The sequence below is a fragment of the Lemur catta genome, chromosome 5 (genome assembly GCF_020740605.2).
Source record: "Lemur catta isolate mLemCat1 chromosome 5, mLemCat1.pri, whole genome shotgun sequence".
Taxonomy (NCBI): Eukaryota; Metazoa; Chordata; class Mammalia; order Primates; family Lemuridae; genus Lemur; species Lemur catta.
Window position 1 is genome coordinate 107960246 of NC_059132.1, and position 17223 is coordinate 107977468.

At 34.8% G+C, this 17223-nt stretch overlaps 1 protein-coding gene across 2 annotated transcripts in view; it reads left to right on the forward strand.

The window, feature by feature from the left end:
• GPM6A (glycoprotein M6A) overlaps nucleotides 1–17223 on the forward strand; it is a 297190-nt gene that overhangs the window by 270611 nt on the left and 9356 nt on the right. For both annotated transcript variants that reach the window (XM_045552474.1, XM_045552475.1), the window contains 2 exons: nucleotides 236–392; nucleotides 13736–13889. In XM_045552474.1, the coding sequence (XP_045408430.1) occupies nucleotides 236–392; nucleotides 13736–13889 (311 nt within the window). The remainder of the gene's footprint in view (nucleotides 1–235; nucleotides 393–13735; nucleotides 13890–17223) is intronic.

Here is a 17223-nt window from a genome sequence, read left to right on the forward strand (position 1 = left end):
AAACCTGAGAACTCCAAATGCCTTGTCAACAAATATTGGAAGTGGCAGAACAAAATTTATATATAAACATCAGACATATAAAGCAAAAGTGTTTCTAAATCCAACCTCCATTATGGACATAAATATTCTATAACTTTCATTCCAAAAGAACCATGGGTACATACATGAGAATCAATTTCTGCAGACCAGCAATAAAAAGTTAACAAAATAAATCCCTTTGTCTTTTCTCTCTCAGGATTGACATCTTTAAGTATGTGATCTACGGCATCGCAGCTGCGTTCTTTGTGTATGGCATTCTGCTGATGGTGGAAGGCTTCTTCACAACTGGTGCCATCAAAGATCTCTACGGGGATTTCAAAATCACCACTTGCGGCAGATGTGTGAGCACCTGGGTATGTTCTTTCTCTACATTCAGTGCGTGATGTGGATTTATCTCAATAGCGCACAGGTGTTTCCATTCAATCTCCCAAGAATTAAAGTATTTTTTAACACAGTTTTATTTCCTCCTGTAATGGCTATCTTAAACCTTGCTAATATTATTATCTAAATTAGGATTATTCCTTGTGAAAATACAGTTTCAAATTCTAAAATCATATGCAGTCCAATTAGTTTTGTTTCTAGAGGCAGCAAAACTTGCAATTGATTAATGATTTTTTTTTCCAAAGGGCTTTGGGGTTCCCATATGGAATAACAAAAAATCTACCTGAAATTTATAGGCATTACATATGTCTGTCTCCCATGTAAACACATGCCTCTGTATTGTACTATAAATTGGGGAGCAACTAAATCATGTAATTTCTGTCTTCTATTGACTTAAGATAAGAATTTTATTAATTTCAGCCTTAAATCTTTATTGATATTTTTAATGATAAATCAAATTTATAGTCATACTCTAAAGTTAAGCAGTGCAGACAATGTATATATATCTACTAATGCACAAGAGTGGTGAAAATTAATATGGTTGAAAGTACTTTTGCATTTATATGCAGAATTATTTTTCTGTAATGAAATGTTGAAGCTTCCATCCTTGGCAGACATGTTTTACTTTTTGTCTAATGTTATATAAGAACATATGTTTGGCCAGGCACAGTGGCTCATGCCTGTAATCCTAGCACTCTGGGAGGCTGAGGAGCGTGGATCGTTTGAGCTCAGGACTTCAAGACCACCCTGAGCAAGAGCAAGACCCTGTTTCTACTAAAAAAAATAGAAAGAAATTAGCTGGAAAACTAAATATATATATATATAAAATTAGCTGGGCATGGTGGTGTATGCCTGTAGTCCCAGCTACTGGGGAGGCTGAGGCAGGAGGATTGCTTGAGCCCAGGAGTTTGAGGTTGCTGTGAGCTAGGCTGACACCACGGCACTCTAGCCCAGGCAACAGAGCGAGACGCTGTCTCAAAAAAAAAAAAAAAAAAAAGAACATATGTTTAATTACAGCATAAATTCATAAATTCATATTAAGTAAACTGTCTCTAATAAGGAATGACATAAATTACTTCAATCTCACTGAAAAGTTTAAAAATATCTGTTAACCAAAAAACTTCCTTTTTTTACTAACTTGTAACAAATTCTGTTATGCTGTTCACTTCAGTAGTAACAATAGTCTAATAAGATGGTTTTCCTGAGTTGTGGGTATTTGTAGTTGTCTTTGGAATGATTTCTTATAAGACTCATTTTATATCTGTTTTGGGACAGCACTTATTTAGTGTTCAAAGAGGTAAAATATGTGAGTGTGAGCAAAACTGGAATATGAATACTGTGACTAATGGGCTTTAAGCTGGGCTTTATCACTTAAATTATTTGGATCAGTAATATCAAATTACACATCTTGGATTAAAGAAAAATAAAATATGAATATTTAGTGGGCCAGTTGTCAGTGACACCTACCAATTTCTCTAGTAAAAAGGCCTGTTCTGATTTTTAGATTCATTTCTATTCTGCCAATAAAGTATAGTAAATTCAATTAATAATGGGCTTTTCCTTATATTAGAATAGTATCATTGTAATGCCACTTGTGTGGCTTAGTAAGTCACTAACTTCTCTGGATCATAGTTTAGTCATTTCCAAAATGAAGATCATCTCTAAAGCTCCTTCCAGCTCAAAGCGTCCGTGATAAAGCACTACTGGAATGATAAGAGATCATGGGTCTGGAAGCACATTTTTACAACCGGGGAATAACCCTTTGCCAGAAAGAGTGCTGCCAATTATGTTGGTCCATTCAAAATTGGAAAATTACTTTATAATAAAAAAAAAAATCACAGAAGAAAACTCATATCTATGTGTAGCAATTATTTGCCTGACATTCAAGCGTCTTAAAGGTATCTCAAGAATTTTTTAAACAAAACGTGAGCCACATTTTTTTCTATAATAGTAACAATTGTGTCACTAGTCTCACCCAACAGACCAGAACGGTGGCAGCAGCTGCGTGGGCTCCTCCAGAGGCTACGCAGCAGGGAGCAGCCCACCAAGAGGCCCTCACCTACTGCTGTCACAGTCCCCTGCCACCTAGGAATGCACAGAACCGAGGCTGAGACTGAAGTTGAAACTGCATTCTCTTGCATTCTGCAGAGGCAGCAATGCAGTGGGTGAGGCCTCTGAGTCGTGCCCTGGCTATGCCAACATGGAGGGGACTAGCTCCACAACCTGAGAAGGCAGTAGTGGTGGCTCCAGGCAGCGCTGCACAGCCCTGCGACCCTTCCCCTTCCCCCGTCCCCTCTCTTCATCTTGCTCATCACTCAGAACTTATAGCTCCATGGGATCAGAGGGAAGAAGAAAGATGTATATTCCAGCCTCTCCTGCTATTACCTTCCTTTTTTCCTATTTCCGTTCTGCTCCTTTTTTATTTTTTCAATTTGTAGGTGAACTGTATTTTACTGCTACCTCATGCTGAGTGAGTTAACCTGTTAACTAGTTTCACCTATTTTCCTTACCTTTAAAAGTGTCTATGCTTTTAAGTTATATTGATGCCTTTCTACTTGGAACACAGGATAATACTAAAGGGTGGTATAATTTTGTTTTTTGTAACAATTATATTATATGAAAAGCTTTCCGAATTAATATAAGACTAAAAGAAACTTTTTATTGTATTCCTGTTTCTCTATACTGCATAACAAGTAAAATGGCTACTAATTGAAACTCTATCAGCACAGAATGCAGTTAATTTTAAAGCAGCGTTGTGTCACTGAATTGAGGATGCTAATCAATATTCATGCTTGGTGCTGTACATTTTACGAGTTCTAGTAAATGTATAATGACATGTCATGCACCATTATAGCCCTTAAATTTCTCTGTGCTCCACCTATTCATTCATCCCTCCTCCTTTAACCCCTAGAAACTGCTGATCCTTTTACTGTCTTCACAGTTTGGCGTTTTCCAGAGAGTCATATAGTTGGATTCAGACAGTATGGAGCCTTTACAGATTGGCTTCTTTCACTTACTAATATGCATTTAAGTTTCCTCCAAGTCATTTCATGATTTGATAGCTCATTTTAAGTACTTTTATTTTCTTGATTGATTTAAATTGGCACATAAAAATTGTTTACATTTATTCACTATAATATGTTGTTTTGAAATATATGTATGCATTGTGGGATATCTGAATCAAGCTAATTGACAAATGCATTACCTCACATACTTGTCTTTTTTTTGTTATGAGAACACTTAAAATCTACTCTCAGAAATTTTCAAAAATACGATACATTGTTATTAACTATAGTCACCACGTTGTACAATAAATCTCTTGAATTTATTCCTCCTCTCTAACAGAAATTTTGTATCCTTTGACCAACATTTCCCAATTCTTCCCCTCTCTCCATAGCTCATTTTTTTTAGACTGTTTCATTGTCTGGATGTGCCAAAGTTTATTTATCCATTCATCTACTAAGGAAAATCTTGATTGATTCTAAGCTTTGGCAATTATGAATAAAGTTCTATAAACATCTGTGTGTAGGTATTTACGTGGACATCAGTTTTCAACTCATCTGAGTAAATACCAGGGAGTCCAATTGCTGGATCATATAGTAAGAATATGTTCAGTTTTGCAATAAATTGCCAAACTCTCTTCCAAAGTGACTGTATCATTTTGTATTCCTGCCAGCAATAAGAGTTCCTGCATCGCAGTTACTTTTGCACTTAAGAAAAATACCTCTGATTACAAATAAAGGATGGACTGAAGAAGAAAAACAGTTGAAGTAGAGAAAAATTATATTTTTTACTCTATTGTTTATGTTTTTACTACTTAATGATTGCTGTGTATAATTATGTCCCCACCATATTAATTCCAACTGCATGAGCAGTGATTATTCTTTTAAAACAGTCTATATTTTAATTTGGTCATGTCATTTGTAATTTAATTTATTGGGATTCTTTTTCCAGTAGCTGTTTTGGGTACCCTCTTTGTATATTATACTGATAGGATCTATCTGGGTCTGTCCTATATTTGCTCCTGCTCTTTCTACTGGTTGGCTAAATACGGTTTTAAGTGGCAAAGGAAGCAAAGCACTAGCAGTTGAGAAATGGGTGTGAGCTGGTATGTGGATGAGTGGGTGTGCCCCTGCAGTCATTTCGTTCCCTCAGAACCCCAGAATATTCTGTTGGAAGGTATAATTAATCAGAGGTAAATTTAGATATTTTCTTTGGTATGATTTACTCCTTCATTCAGATAAGACATACCTTAATAGTATTAAATATATTAATACTTGTTATTGTTTTATTACTTTCTCTGGTTCTTTAAAATTTTTCCTATCCCAGGTCTGAACGCAATTAAAAAAAAAAAAAACCTGTCCCTCACTTTAGTCCACGTACTAAACACCTTAAAAACAATATTCCAACAATATTTTAGCATAGCCTGCTTCACTGCCCCTGTTCAAGATTAAAAATTAAAAATGACATCCCCAGTGATTTGTCATCTGAAATTAGACAGCCCCTGAGGAATTCACACTGGTTATTACTCACTTATCACTATGCTTTCTAATGAAATTATATTTGTCTTGGATGTTGAGATGTATTCAATGTGTCAAAATTGTTAAATTCTGCATATGCCTTAGAAAGATATCACTCTAATGTTCTTATCACACTTATGTGCAAATTTATTAAGTATATACTAAATATTGCATAATTCAATATATTCTGAGTTTGTCTGCAAATATGATATCTTAATTTTCTTTGGTTATTTAAAAAATATTTAATAATGAAAGTTAAAATAAACAAGGTAGAAAAGTCTTTAGTAATTGTTCATCCATGACAGAGTTATCTTACTTGTAGTAGTGGCAGCAAAAAGTCTGACAATGTCAACCTAAGTGAGATAATATCTCCATGACTAGAATTTGTCTTCCATATCAGTCAGAAAGCATATACTTTCAATGGTAGTTTCATTTACTTGATTTTTTTTGCTTCTTATTTAAATTTTTCTTAATTTCAATTTTAGGAAAAAGAAATAATACACTGTTAATGGAGAATGTGGACAATTTTAGATCACTCTTTGGTTAGTTTACCTTATTAAATAGTAGCAACAGTTTATTTTCTGTATTTTTAAAAATCATGGCTATATTAGTGTGTGCATTTTCCGGAAATCTTTTTGTTGATCCTTTTCAGCATCATATTTTTAGCATCATATTTCTAGGAAAATATTTACAAGCTGAGAGCACTTCTGGTGTTTCTATTTTTAAAATAATTATATATTAAAATTGTCCATACTTTAATTCATATATTTATCACTAGGGTCATATTTGGGTGTAGACAAATTTCATGTCCATGTACTTCTTTTTAATTTTGCTCTCAAAAAAATCTTTTACATTTCTTGGTCTTTTCCAAGGAAGGAGATATCATTATTTTGTAAGATCTTGAGATTTGTCAGTTCAAAAATGACATTTGAATCTCAATAATGCATCATTGTGTGCAGATGACTTTTATAAGTCATATTTTTATTTATCAGATTAATGTGTTAAAATTCAATAAATTATAGTGATAAACACATGATAGGGTGTATTTCCTCAGAGAAGAGCCTCACATTCATATCATGCTTCATTCAACAGTATTAGTTGAATATCTACTGTTTCAGGAACTATGCTGGATGTTAGAGATAAGCAGTGAGTACAACACAGAGAAAGTTAAATGTATTCCTTATCTCAACACAAGAGCTCATGCTTTGATTTCTATTAGCTTTTACTGGGAATAAAATAAGTCTGCACAACATGATGAGATAAACTTACCAAGAGAGCACTTGCCTTTCCAGTTTTCATGGCTATCAGTGTGTGCTTTTAGACATTATGTAAACCTGCACATTGGTTGTTTTGGATATTTATGGAATATAATAATTGGTTTTGATTATGTTATTGTTCTCGTAACTATTTAAGAAGAAAACATCCTTGAGTACTTTTCCACCTTCTGCAAACTAACATACACAGTAATACCAAGGTTGTTATTTTAATGACCAGACCTGATTTTTTACTTTTTTGCTCTTTAAAAAATGTATCTCATGTGACATGAATTAAGATTTTATACCTTTATATCTAAGGTAACATTTTCTCAGCTCCTACACCCACTGTCTGAATATTCTCTGTGGCTTTATCCCTGTAGTCCAGTGTAGGAAAATGGACTATTTCACAAATCCTTGTGAAAGGGATTGTATTTAAAAACTGAGATTGAAGTCTTTAATCACTTCACAATGACACTGGCGATTTTTTTACTAGCCAAACCTCACAGTGAAAACTTATGTCATAATATTATTAGCAATTTACATGTGCTCATGAATAAATAATTCAAATAATTTGGAGGGATAAATAGACTTTATTTTTTATAACAGTTTTAAGTTCATAGCAAAATTGAGCAGAATGTATAGAGATTTCCCATAAAGCCCCTTCCTCCACACATGCATACCCCCTTCATTAACAACACCCACTCCACCAGAGTGGTACATTTGGTACAACTGATGAACCTACATTGGACTGGCATCACCCAAAGTCCAGAGTTTACATTAGGGTTTACTCCTGATGTACGTTCCATGGTTTTTGGCAAATGTATGATGACATGGATCTACCATTAGAGCACAGAGTAGTTTCACTGCCCTAAAAATCCTCTGTGCTCCACCTGTTCGTCCCTCCCACCCCTTGAACCCCTAGCGACCTCTGATCTTTGTACTGTTTCCATAGTTTTTCTTTTCCAGAATGTCATATAGCTGAAATCATACTGTTTGTAGCATTTTCAGATTGTTTTTTTCATAGAATCTTATGCATTTAATCATCCTCCATGTCTTTTCATGGCTTGATAGCTCATTTATTTTTAGTGCTGATTAATATTCCATCCTTTATATGGATGTGCCACAGTTTATTTATCCATTCACCTACTGAAGAACATCTTGGCTGCTTCCAAGTTTTGGAATTATGAATAAAGTTGCTATAAATATGATATTTTTTAAACATTTTTCTGATCACGACATGCTTAGGTAGTTTGGGGCCATAATGATGACAATGATGATGATGATTACATATATTCAAGTAATTTGCATAATGACTTAGTAATTTTCTCTGCATTAAGCTTTGCACTGTATGATTTCCAGAGCCAACTGTGTTCAATATTGCTAATGCTTTTCCACTTTGCATTTGGAGTAATAGTATATTCAAGTGTTCATTTGCTTCCTTTTGACCTGGTATTTTCTAGCCTTAGTGTTACAATTTTCAGTCAGGAGCTATTTCCTTCCCAGGAACCTTGGGAAATTTTGGTTGTACAACAGGCATCTAGTGAGTAGAGGACAGGGACATTGTTCAAAAATCCTGAAATGTGCAGGACAGTCTCTATAACAAATCATTATCTGGCCTTAAATTTCAATAGGGCCAAATTTGAGAAACTCTGATTTAGAAATTCAGCTCATGTCCAGCACTTTACTCATGAATTGATGCTCATCCATGCATTTGGCTGTTTCATTTGCATTAGTATGCATTTCTGGCTTATCATCTCAATTGCTTTGTTGTTGTTGTTGTTGTTAACTTTAGGATTGGTACCCTGTCAAGTCCAAGATTAAAGATCAAAGAAGCCTTCACATCAGGTGTACTCATGAGATCTGTGACTCTAATACAGAAGAAGTTCTTAACACTGGATACCCACTAGAATCACCTGTAGAGATTTTTAATATATGGGTATAGTTAACACAGGAAAGGTCTGAGCATCTTTTTCTCTCTCAAATTAACCAGATGTTCCTAATGTGTGGCCACAGTGAAAACCACTAGCAGAGGCTGGGGTCCCTGGGGAAATGTCTACCTAGTGAAACTTTTTGATCACAAAATCTCTAAGCTCTGAGCTCTAGCTCTGCCTTTCACAAAATTTAAAGATGTTTCCTTTTGTTGTTAAAGTGAAAACATGATTGGATTGATACTCTTTAAATCCATTCCAAGATGAGAAAATATCATTAAATATATTATTGTGAGATACGAAGTCTGAGCTAAGGTTTAGCAAACTATTTTTATATCCTGTGCCTTGAAACAGTTAATGAGAAACAATGACCTGAGACCAACCTAATAGTATATTTTTGGTTATAAAGAGACTTTGGATATATCAAAACATCCATTATGTTCATTTCACTGAGGTTTAAATCTGTCTTATCTCTGAAACTGTTCATTATATCATAATATTCCATTCAATATATGGCATGTTTTTTAGCAGTTAGTTAATTCATAGATTCAGAGACTTTTGGAATCAGAGTCAGCTGGCGTCTTTTCATCAATGCTGCTGACTTCTAAGGTGTTATTTTTGCCTCTCCTGGTGCGCATTTGATAAAGTTGCCACAGAAAGTCTGTAGCTCAACAGAGTGTGATTTTCTTAGACGTTAAGTCTAAGTTCTTGGTAGTTCAGGTGAAAAACCAATTATCTTTTAAAAGTCATTTTCAAGTTAACATTGTAATCTCAATAGCTACCATAATCAAGGAGCAACAACATGTGCCTCCTTCCAAAGAATATGAAAATCTTGCCTCTTGCAGTTCTGTTAAAATTTCTCTACTAAATTATCAGTGATTGGAATATCCAGGTTGACATCAAAACAATAATTGTATGTTGTTTTATTTAATTTCAAGTCTCGAAGGACTAACTCATAAACATTTTGTTGAATGTAATGCTAACAGGTGATAGGCTCCCAATAAATTTATATTGGGTAAAAACAAAAACATAACAAAAATTATGATACGAAAAAAATACTTCTTTTGACAGTCATTTACATGTTCTGATGAAACAATAATAAAATAATGATGTGATAATGGGATATGTTAGATATTAATTAAATATCTGGCACTTGATACCTATCATTTTATAGCAATTTTGCGATCAGAGATCAGTGAATTCATTAATTCAAACTAAGGAAGTTTCACTGACTTTTTTTTCTTCGTGAGTCAGGAAGGGGTGGTCAACATTTTACTATATGTGAGTGACCCTAAATAATGATTGAAATGAGAAAAACCAATGAGACTGCTTTATTTATATAACTTCTACAGAATGCATCTTTCCCTTTGAGAAAAACTGGAAATTAAAATTCAGTGTCTGTTCAAACTAATGAACATCAAATGGGATAGAAATAGTTTCTTTTTGTCTATACCTATCTTTTGAAAGTGAAAGTACAAAATAATTCATTTTTGCTAAATCAACCTCCTCTCTCTCAGTTTATTGTGAAACACATGTATTGCCCACACTTACGCTAAGTGATTTTATTAATACGTAGGATCTTCTCTTTGTTTATACCACAGCCCTGGGAGAGAAGCATTCCAATTTCCAATTCATGAATGAGGAAAGTGACTATGGGGAATTAAGTGCTATGTCCAACTCATAAACTAGTGACCAGGTCTTCTGACTTCAGGTCCAGCAAATATTTTTTGTCATTTTTTTCACTAGGTTCTCCAAACAGATATTACCAAGATGAATTTCAGAAAGTGTTTCATCTAAAAACAGAGATTAACAAAGGCACACATTGGTGGTGCATGCCCATAGTCCCAGCTATTTGGGAGGCTGAGGCAGGAGGATCACTTGAGCCCAGGAGTTCAAGGCTGCAGTGAACTATGATCATGCCACTGCACTCTACCCTGGTTGACAGAGTGAGATCCTGTCTCTGAAAATAATAGTAATAAAAAATAAATAAAGGCACATATATACAAAAAGGTTTTTAAAATCAGAAGAATTTTTCACATCGTCAGAGGTTTTCCTAATAAAAATAAGAATAATATTAACTTACTTAATGTTCAAATGACTATGTATATTTCATCGCCTAACAATGGAAAGAAAGAATTTATAATTATGTGATATTTTATTTATGACATATATTTTCTATCTAGAATTACACAAGAACAATTTGAATAATTCTTCAATTTTAGTAATTATCAGATTCTAAAATAAAGCATAAAAAGGAAAGATAGAATTGTTTATAGTTTCTTCAGATACTTTAGCGAATATGAACTGCTACTACCTGAAATATAACTGGTTTACACTTAAACTTTGAAGGTAAAGTCTTTTGTATTTTTCTTAGAATAACAATTATGCATTAATACAAATGAGAATATTTTCTCATACAAGATTTACTCTGTAATATCTAGTTTTATTAATTTACTATAACATTATATCTTGCAGAGGAAAGAAAAATATGAGTCAGTACTGTGGTTTCAGAAGTCATACCTTGCAGTGTCTTATAAAGTAGCAGCAGCAACACAGTTCAAAGTGTTCCAATCTGCTTTGAACTATAATTTTAAACCTGTTGAATCATAAGTCCCATTCTACTGTGAACAGCACCTTCAAAAGGAGCTTTGGAAAAATCCTCCAGGGCATAAAGAAAGAAAAATAAGACAGAGAGGATGTAGCCTAACGCATGCTGACTTTAGAGTTGTTTTCAGTCCTCCAAAGCCATGTGCTTCAGGCTGCCACATCAAGTTCATTGTCCTTGAGTCTATACATCAGCCTTGAAACCTACAAGTGCAAATATCGAAAATGTTAATAAAAAGGCTCCCCAAACCCTCAAAGGAGTTCCATTAACAGAATTTACTCACTTTCAGGGTGGTTTCCAAAAATTTCTAAAGCCTTTCTTCATGAGAGAGAGTTCACTTTGAATAGCATTCCCAGACCCAAGAACTTCTCATTCTTTTAATTTCTCCAAACATGAAATGAAATCTAATTCCCTTATTCTATATAGTCTAACACAGGCGAAACATAAATTCTGGTAGCAGTAGTAGTAATCACAATAATATTATCAAAAATAAAAATAACTAATATTTTGTCAGAGCTTCTTATGTACCAGGTTTATGCTAAATGCTGTTCATGTATTATCTCATTTCAGCTTCACTTAAACATGGGGTCAGTTTAGAGTTGTTCCTGTTTCATAAAGGCAGAAACAGAATCATAAACAACAGCCTAGACTCAAGCCTAGATTAAAGCCTCTACCTTTAATTAGTATGCCATAAGGCCCCTTCTATTACCAAATAAATGTAACATTTAGGTTAGGGACACAGAGCTCTGTCAGTGCTTGTTAAATAGGTAGATCCATCTCTACCTTTTACACATGAGAATCCAATTGCAAAGCATGAAAAATGACCTGCGTCATATCACTCAGTTTGTTAGTGCTAGAGGTGAATTGCCACTTGAAGTGTGCTTATCCATGCTTCGAGGCTTAATGGACCATTCTCACCTAGCCTGGGTGCACAAGGAATGACGCAACAGGGTAGACAGGCTTAGAGAAGGGAGAAATCCTGAGCTGATCACTGCACTGTTCGGTGAGCTTCCTCTATCGATGCACTTTATTCTGCCTTTCAGAAAGGAGAAAGGATAAAGACCACACATGGAATATTGTCCCCTCTCTCGAGTAGAGACGAGCAAAGTGTTTACGACATATAGTCAAGTGTGTTTCAAGACCAAATATTGACTATATTTCCACATGGATTATTTTTATTCTTTTGATAAGTAAAATAAGGAGGAAGTGCTATTACTTCAAATGACTGAAGTCCTACCATATATCTTTACACATGTTAACCCTCATTAAGTATTTGTTGAAGAAGACTAAATAATTCCAAAAGTGATGTAAACTTTACTAATTCTAGTAAAAGCCTTTTAATGATATATTTCTTCTCTTTCTTTCATTGATTTGAACAACTTAACATTCAGCAAATTTTATTTGCTAATATTTCTAGACCAGGCTTCATTTAATCTTGGCTGTATAAGGTTTACCATAGGTCTGCCACGTCATAGTTTAAAAACATTCTTGGGACAGATGTTGGCTCCTCAGACTTTCCAAACATTAGCATTTCAGAGTAGAGACCAAGAGGAAGTCAGATTTGAGATGAGATAAAACCATATTGTTAGAAAACATGTGTCTAATTATGTTCTGAGTCTCTGAAGTTCTGTGACATTTGGTAACTTATAGAAGAAGGGTTTGAGCTTGATTCTCGTTAGCTTTATATCCTGCCGTTCTTCATATTTGTTATGTAAATTCCCTTCTATCCTTAGTCTCAATAATCTCTGTCTATGTTAATCAAATGACTTTAATATAGGTGCATAAGCTCCATCATGACATTGGCCCTAATTTTACTATTTTTTGAAAGTGCTATTTTTAGTATATATTATGAGAGTTATTAAATGTTTGACTTGAGATTTTACCTAAATCCTGGGGTGAAGCCTATTTGTAACTATTTCCAAAGGGATGAATAGGGTTGAATAAGAGATTTAGTTTCATTCAGCATATTTACTAAATGTTGTATTGCTATTTTGAAAATGTGGGTACTTGAGGTGTTAAAGTTAAGCCAAAATACACCATTGCTTTTCTTCAAGATTTCGAGAAGTGTCCTTCTGAAATTCAGAAGAAGAACCAAATATCTATAGAAACTTAGCTTTTGGTGTCTAGGGGCTACATTTCAGACTTTTTTTGATCATCTATCACCCATCTGCTAATACATGCATCTATATGTCTTTTTATCCAGCACGTTTGCCATGCTTGAACTAAAAATTCATATAAATCTATGCTGAATCTACATATCTTATTCACTTCCATCTAGAATATATGAACACTTTATAATCTACTTTATAAATAATAAATATTTCTGAAATAAATTCTAAAAATGTCAAAATTACAATTATATTTTCCTATTAATATGTTTCTATAGCAAAAGTAAAATAACATGCATAAAAGAAGGCAGATTCAAAATTCAAAATATTATTAAAAAAGAGAACACACCAAATCATTTTCAGAAGGGAGACTATTATATACTAATATGATTATATGCTAATATGAATTACCATATTTATAATGTCAACTATAAACATATTTAAGTAGCTTAAATATTTGTAATATGAAATGGTGCCAGTTTAGTCGTATATAAATTTATTGACAAGATTTTAACTCATTTGGAATTTTTCACAGTAAAATTCTCCATTTTGCAGAATCCCCTTCAAATATATCAGTGAATATTTTCTAAAGTTAAAAAAAAAACTATGGTAAAATTTTTAATATAAATACATAAATGAAACAGGGATTAAAACATAAATGGATTATATTTTCTTTTATACATCAGAACTTCTGCCAAGATGCGATTTTCCGGCAGGTTTGTTCACTTAACCCACTAATATTTCTCAGCTTCCCCTCCTGTAGTTCTTAAGTGTTGTGATCATGATTTCTGTCCTATAGCCCTAAAAAGCTTCCATATTGAGCTTTGCAGATTAAACACAAGATTTTTCTTTTCCAGTAGATTACATGTTCTCTCTCTCCATTTTTTCTCTTTTGCAGTTTATTATGCTGACATACCTTTTCATGTTGGCCTGGCTTGGAGTCACGGCTTTCACCTCACTGCCAGTTTACATGTACTTCAATCTGTGGACCATCTGCCGAAACACCACGTTAGTGGAGGGAGCAAATCTCTGCTTGGACCTTCGTCAGTTTGGTAGGTGGATCCTGGGTCTCTGGCTGTAAAACACCACCCCACATTGCTTTACCTACATAACTGCCTCTCAAATATTGTAAATCACTTTGGAATCATCACTACTTCTTCTACCACAGAGATGATTTTATCAGAGTATTCATTTTTAAGACACTCCTTGTGAATTTTAAAGAAATGGGAAATCAGGGGTGAACGGAAGTTGATCTCACCACATACACATATTCACACTATGCTGAACAGGCCGTCACGTCCCATTTCCTGGTGTTGGCAGGTTATAATTGCGGTTTCCCTTTCCTGATTCCTTTGCTCTTTCCCAAACTCAGTGTGATGCCTGCATGCTACTTTCATTTTCCCAGGATAAACTGCACAAACTGTGAAGTCTAGTGTGAAGATCACCAAAGAAAGGTATACTTCATTGTCTTCTGAAATAGGAAAAAAACCTTATCATTTAATAATAATTAAATAAAAACAATGCTAAAGAAGTCAGTAATTCTTTTTAGTTATTTTTACTTAGGGCTAAAATCTCACATATTAATAATAGTGACTCATATGTACATGGACTTACCATGTATAGACCTCTTCTAGGTATATGTGTCAAATAGTTTAATTCTCACAACTCAAGGTGGTGGGCAATACTGTTACCTTCTTTTACAAATGACAGAGCTGTGGCACAGTGAGATTAAATGACTTGTCCAAGATTAGGCACCTGGTAACTGACAGAGCTGGGATTCAAACCCAGGCGGCCCAGCTTCAGAGTCTGTGTTCTTGCTCATAAGTCAACGGTGTTTTATTCTGAAACTATTAATAGTACTGAACTAGAAGTGTGGAAAGTTACAGTCTAATTTCAGTTAACCTATTTGAGATTCTACTTTATCATTCGTAAAAATATGGGAGCTACAGAATTTATAAAAATATGCAAATCACATTTGCAAATGGATTTTCTTGTCACTGAACAGACATTAAAAGCCAACATATTAACATCTGGGGACACTCTAAATGTTTTTCTCTAATGAGCTTTCCTCATACTTCAGAAAAATAGGAAATGTTTCAGTAGATGGGATCTGAAGCCTTTGTGTCTTACAGGTAAGTAGTCTATCAGTAGCTACTCTATAGCCCGCTGCGGCTGTGTGTTCCCAAGCAAGGGCCCGTCCTCGTGCTGGCGGATAAAGTCCTCAGGCCCCCGGTGGTCTGATCCAAGTGAAAAGCAGATGACATGCTCTGCAGATGAAGTTCTTGGCAAGAGGGGAGATGGACCGTTCTTCATCAGGCAGGTTTTGCTCTCAGAATCAGGTTGTTTGCAAACAGAGGGGGAACAAAGCCTCAGCACCTGCCGCTGGAGGGCACTGCAGAACAGCTGCCTAGAAAACTGTGGCTCTGGCTGCAGTTCCTCTCCCTCAATGTCTTCCTTTTGTTCTGGCCATCCTAAAAGTTAAAATTGGAAAGGATGTGACAAGTTTCTCAGGATTTCCAGGTAAAATACAAGATGCACCATTAAAATTTGAATTTCAGATAAACAAGTAACTTTTTTTTAGAGCAAATATGGTTCCAAATATTGCATGACACATAGTTACACTAAAAGTATTTGCTTTTTATCTGAAATTCAAATTTAACTGAGGAACAGTGAGATTATTTTTATTGTTAAATCTGTTAACCCCACTCTCAGAGCCTCAGTTTATCTCATGACAGTGTCACCACCAGAAGAGATGAAGGCTGGAGGCTCTATAATGTTATTGTCTGTTTTCTAAAAATACATGATAGGTCTATTTCATTTCTTATGGCAGGGTAAATAGGTGAAATAGATGGGTCTTCGATCTTATCAAACTAGATTTTAGACTGAAAAATATTGAGAAACTCTAGCAAAATATTTGAAATTTTCCCCAAGTTTGATTTCTAAAGGAGAGGGAAAATAATCCTTCAGAAAAGATGAGCAGACCCTGTTTTAATATTTTCAACTTTTTTTACAAAAATCTTCTATTAATTCTCAATGTATTCAAGTGCTTGTGATACCCAAATTAACCTAATTTTTCTTAATATATTGAGACTTATGCCACTCAGTGCATATAATCCCTTATGACATTAAGCACACAATATGTCCTAAGTCATATGATTTTATAAATGGACTTCAGTAATCACCAATCCAGCTGTCTGGTATAAAGGAAATGGAGTTCTAAGAGGTGAAATAATTTTCCAGGGGTATAGCTACCTTGCAGGCCACCATGGGGTAGAAAGGTGGGTGTCCTGAATCAGGGTAGAATCTCTTCTGCTCAACAGTTTTTCAAATAAAATTTTTAGATAAAGAGCTTTTTTCAACCATAATCTTAAGTAAGCCATTAGTATTTTTAGTAGACAGATTAATGGCTCATCAAAGATGTACACACCCTAATTCCTGGAACATAAATATGTCAGGTTCCATGTCAAAGAGGTATTCAGGTTGTTGGTCAGCTGACCTGAAGATAGGGAGAGTGCCCAACACAAACAAAAGGTCCTTAGTGGAAGACAGAATCAGAAGAGAAGAGTCAACCAGAGAGAGATGCACTACAGAAAAATACAGAAAGATGCAGTTTTGCTGGCTTTGAAGATGGAGAAAAGGGACCAAGAGCCAAGAAATGTGTGTGACCTATAGAAACTGGAAAAGGAAAGGAAACTGGATTCTTCTTCTAGAGCCTCCAGAAGGAATGCATCCCTGATGACCCTTTGGTTTTAGATTTCTGTTTTCCAGAACTGTAAGAGATAGATCTGTGTTGCTTTAAGCCACTAAATTTGTGGTAATCTCTTACAGCAGCAGTAGGAAACAAATACAGCGTCGAAAGCCAAAGTCAATTTTTTTTCAAACTTGTTTATTTTCATGATCTCATACATGTACTTTATCACGATGACAGTTCCTCTTCTGTCAAAGCTGGCAACATTGATTCTCCCTGATAATTCCTCTGCAAGCTTAATTCCCTTTTGTAGTGTAATCTAACACATTCACAGGTCCCAGGGATAAGGCCGGGAACATCACTGGGCAGCGGCTGTTTTCTGCCCACCACAGTCTACCCTCTGGCCACGAAAGATACACATCCATCCCATGTGCAGAATACATTCACCTCACCCCAAGGTCCAAAGGTTTCATCCCATTACAGCATCAATCCTAAGTCAAAAAGCGTGTTTCAATTTCATCAGTTCACACCTCTGTCTTTTTTTTTTTTTAAAGAATGTGCTGTGGTAAGTGTAAAGCATGAATATATGGCTACACCTGTTCTTCGAAATGTACTACTGTTTACAACGTAGTCATTAAGATTTATCGAAATGTAACTTTTCTTATGTAAATGTGGAAGAAAGAGAAGGCATTTTTTCA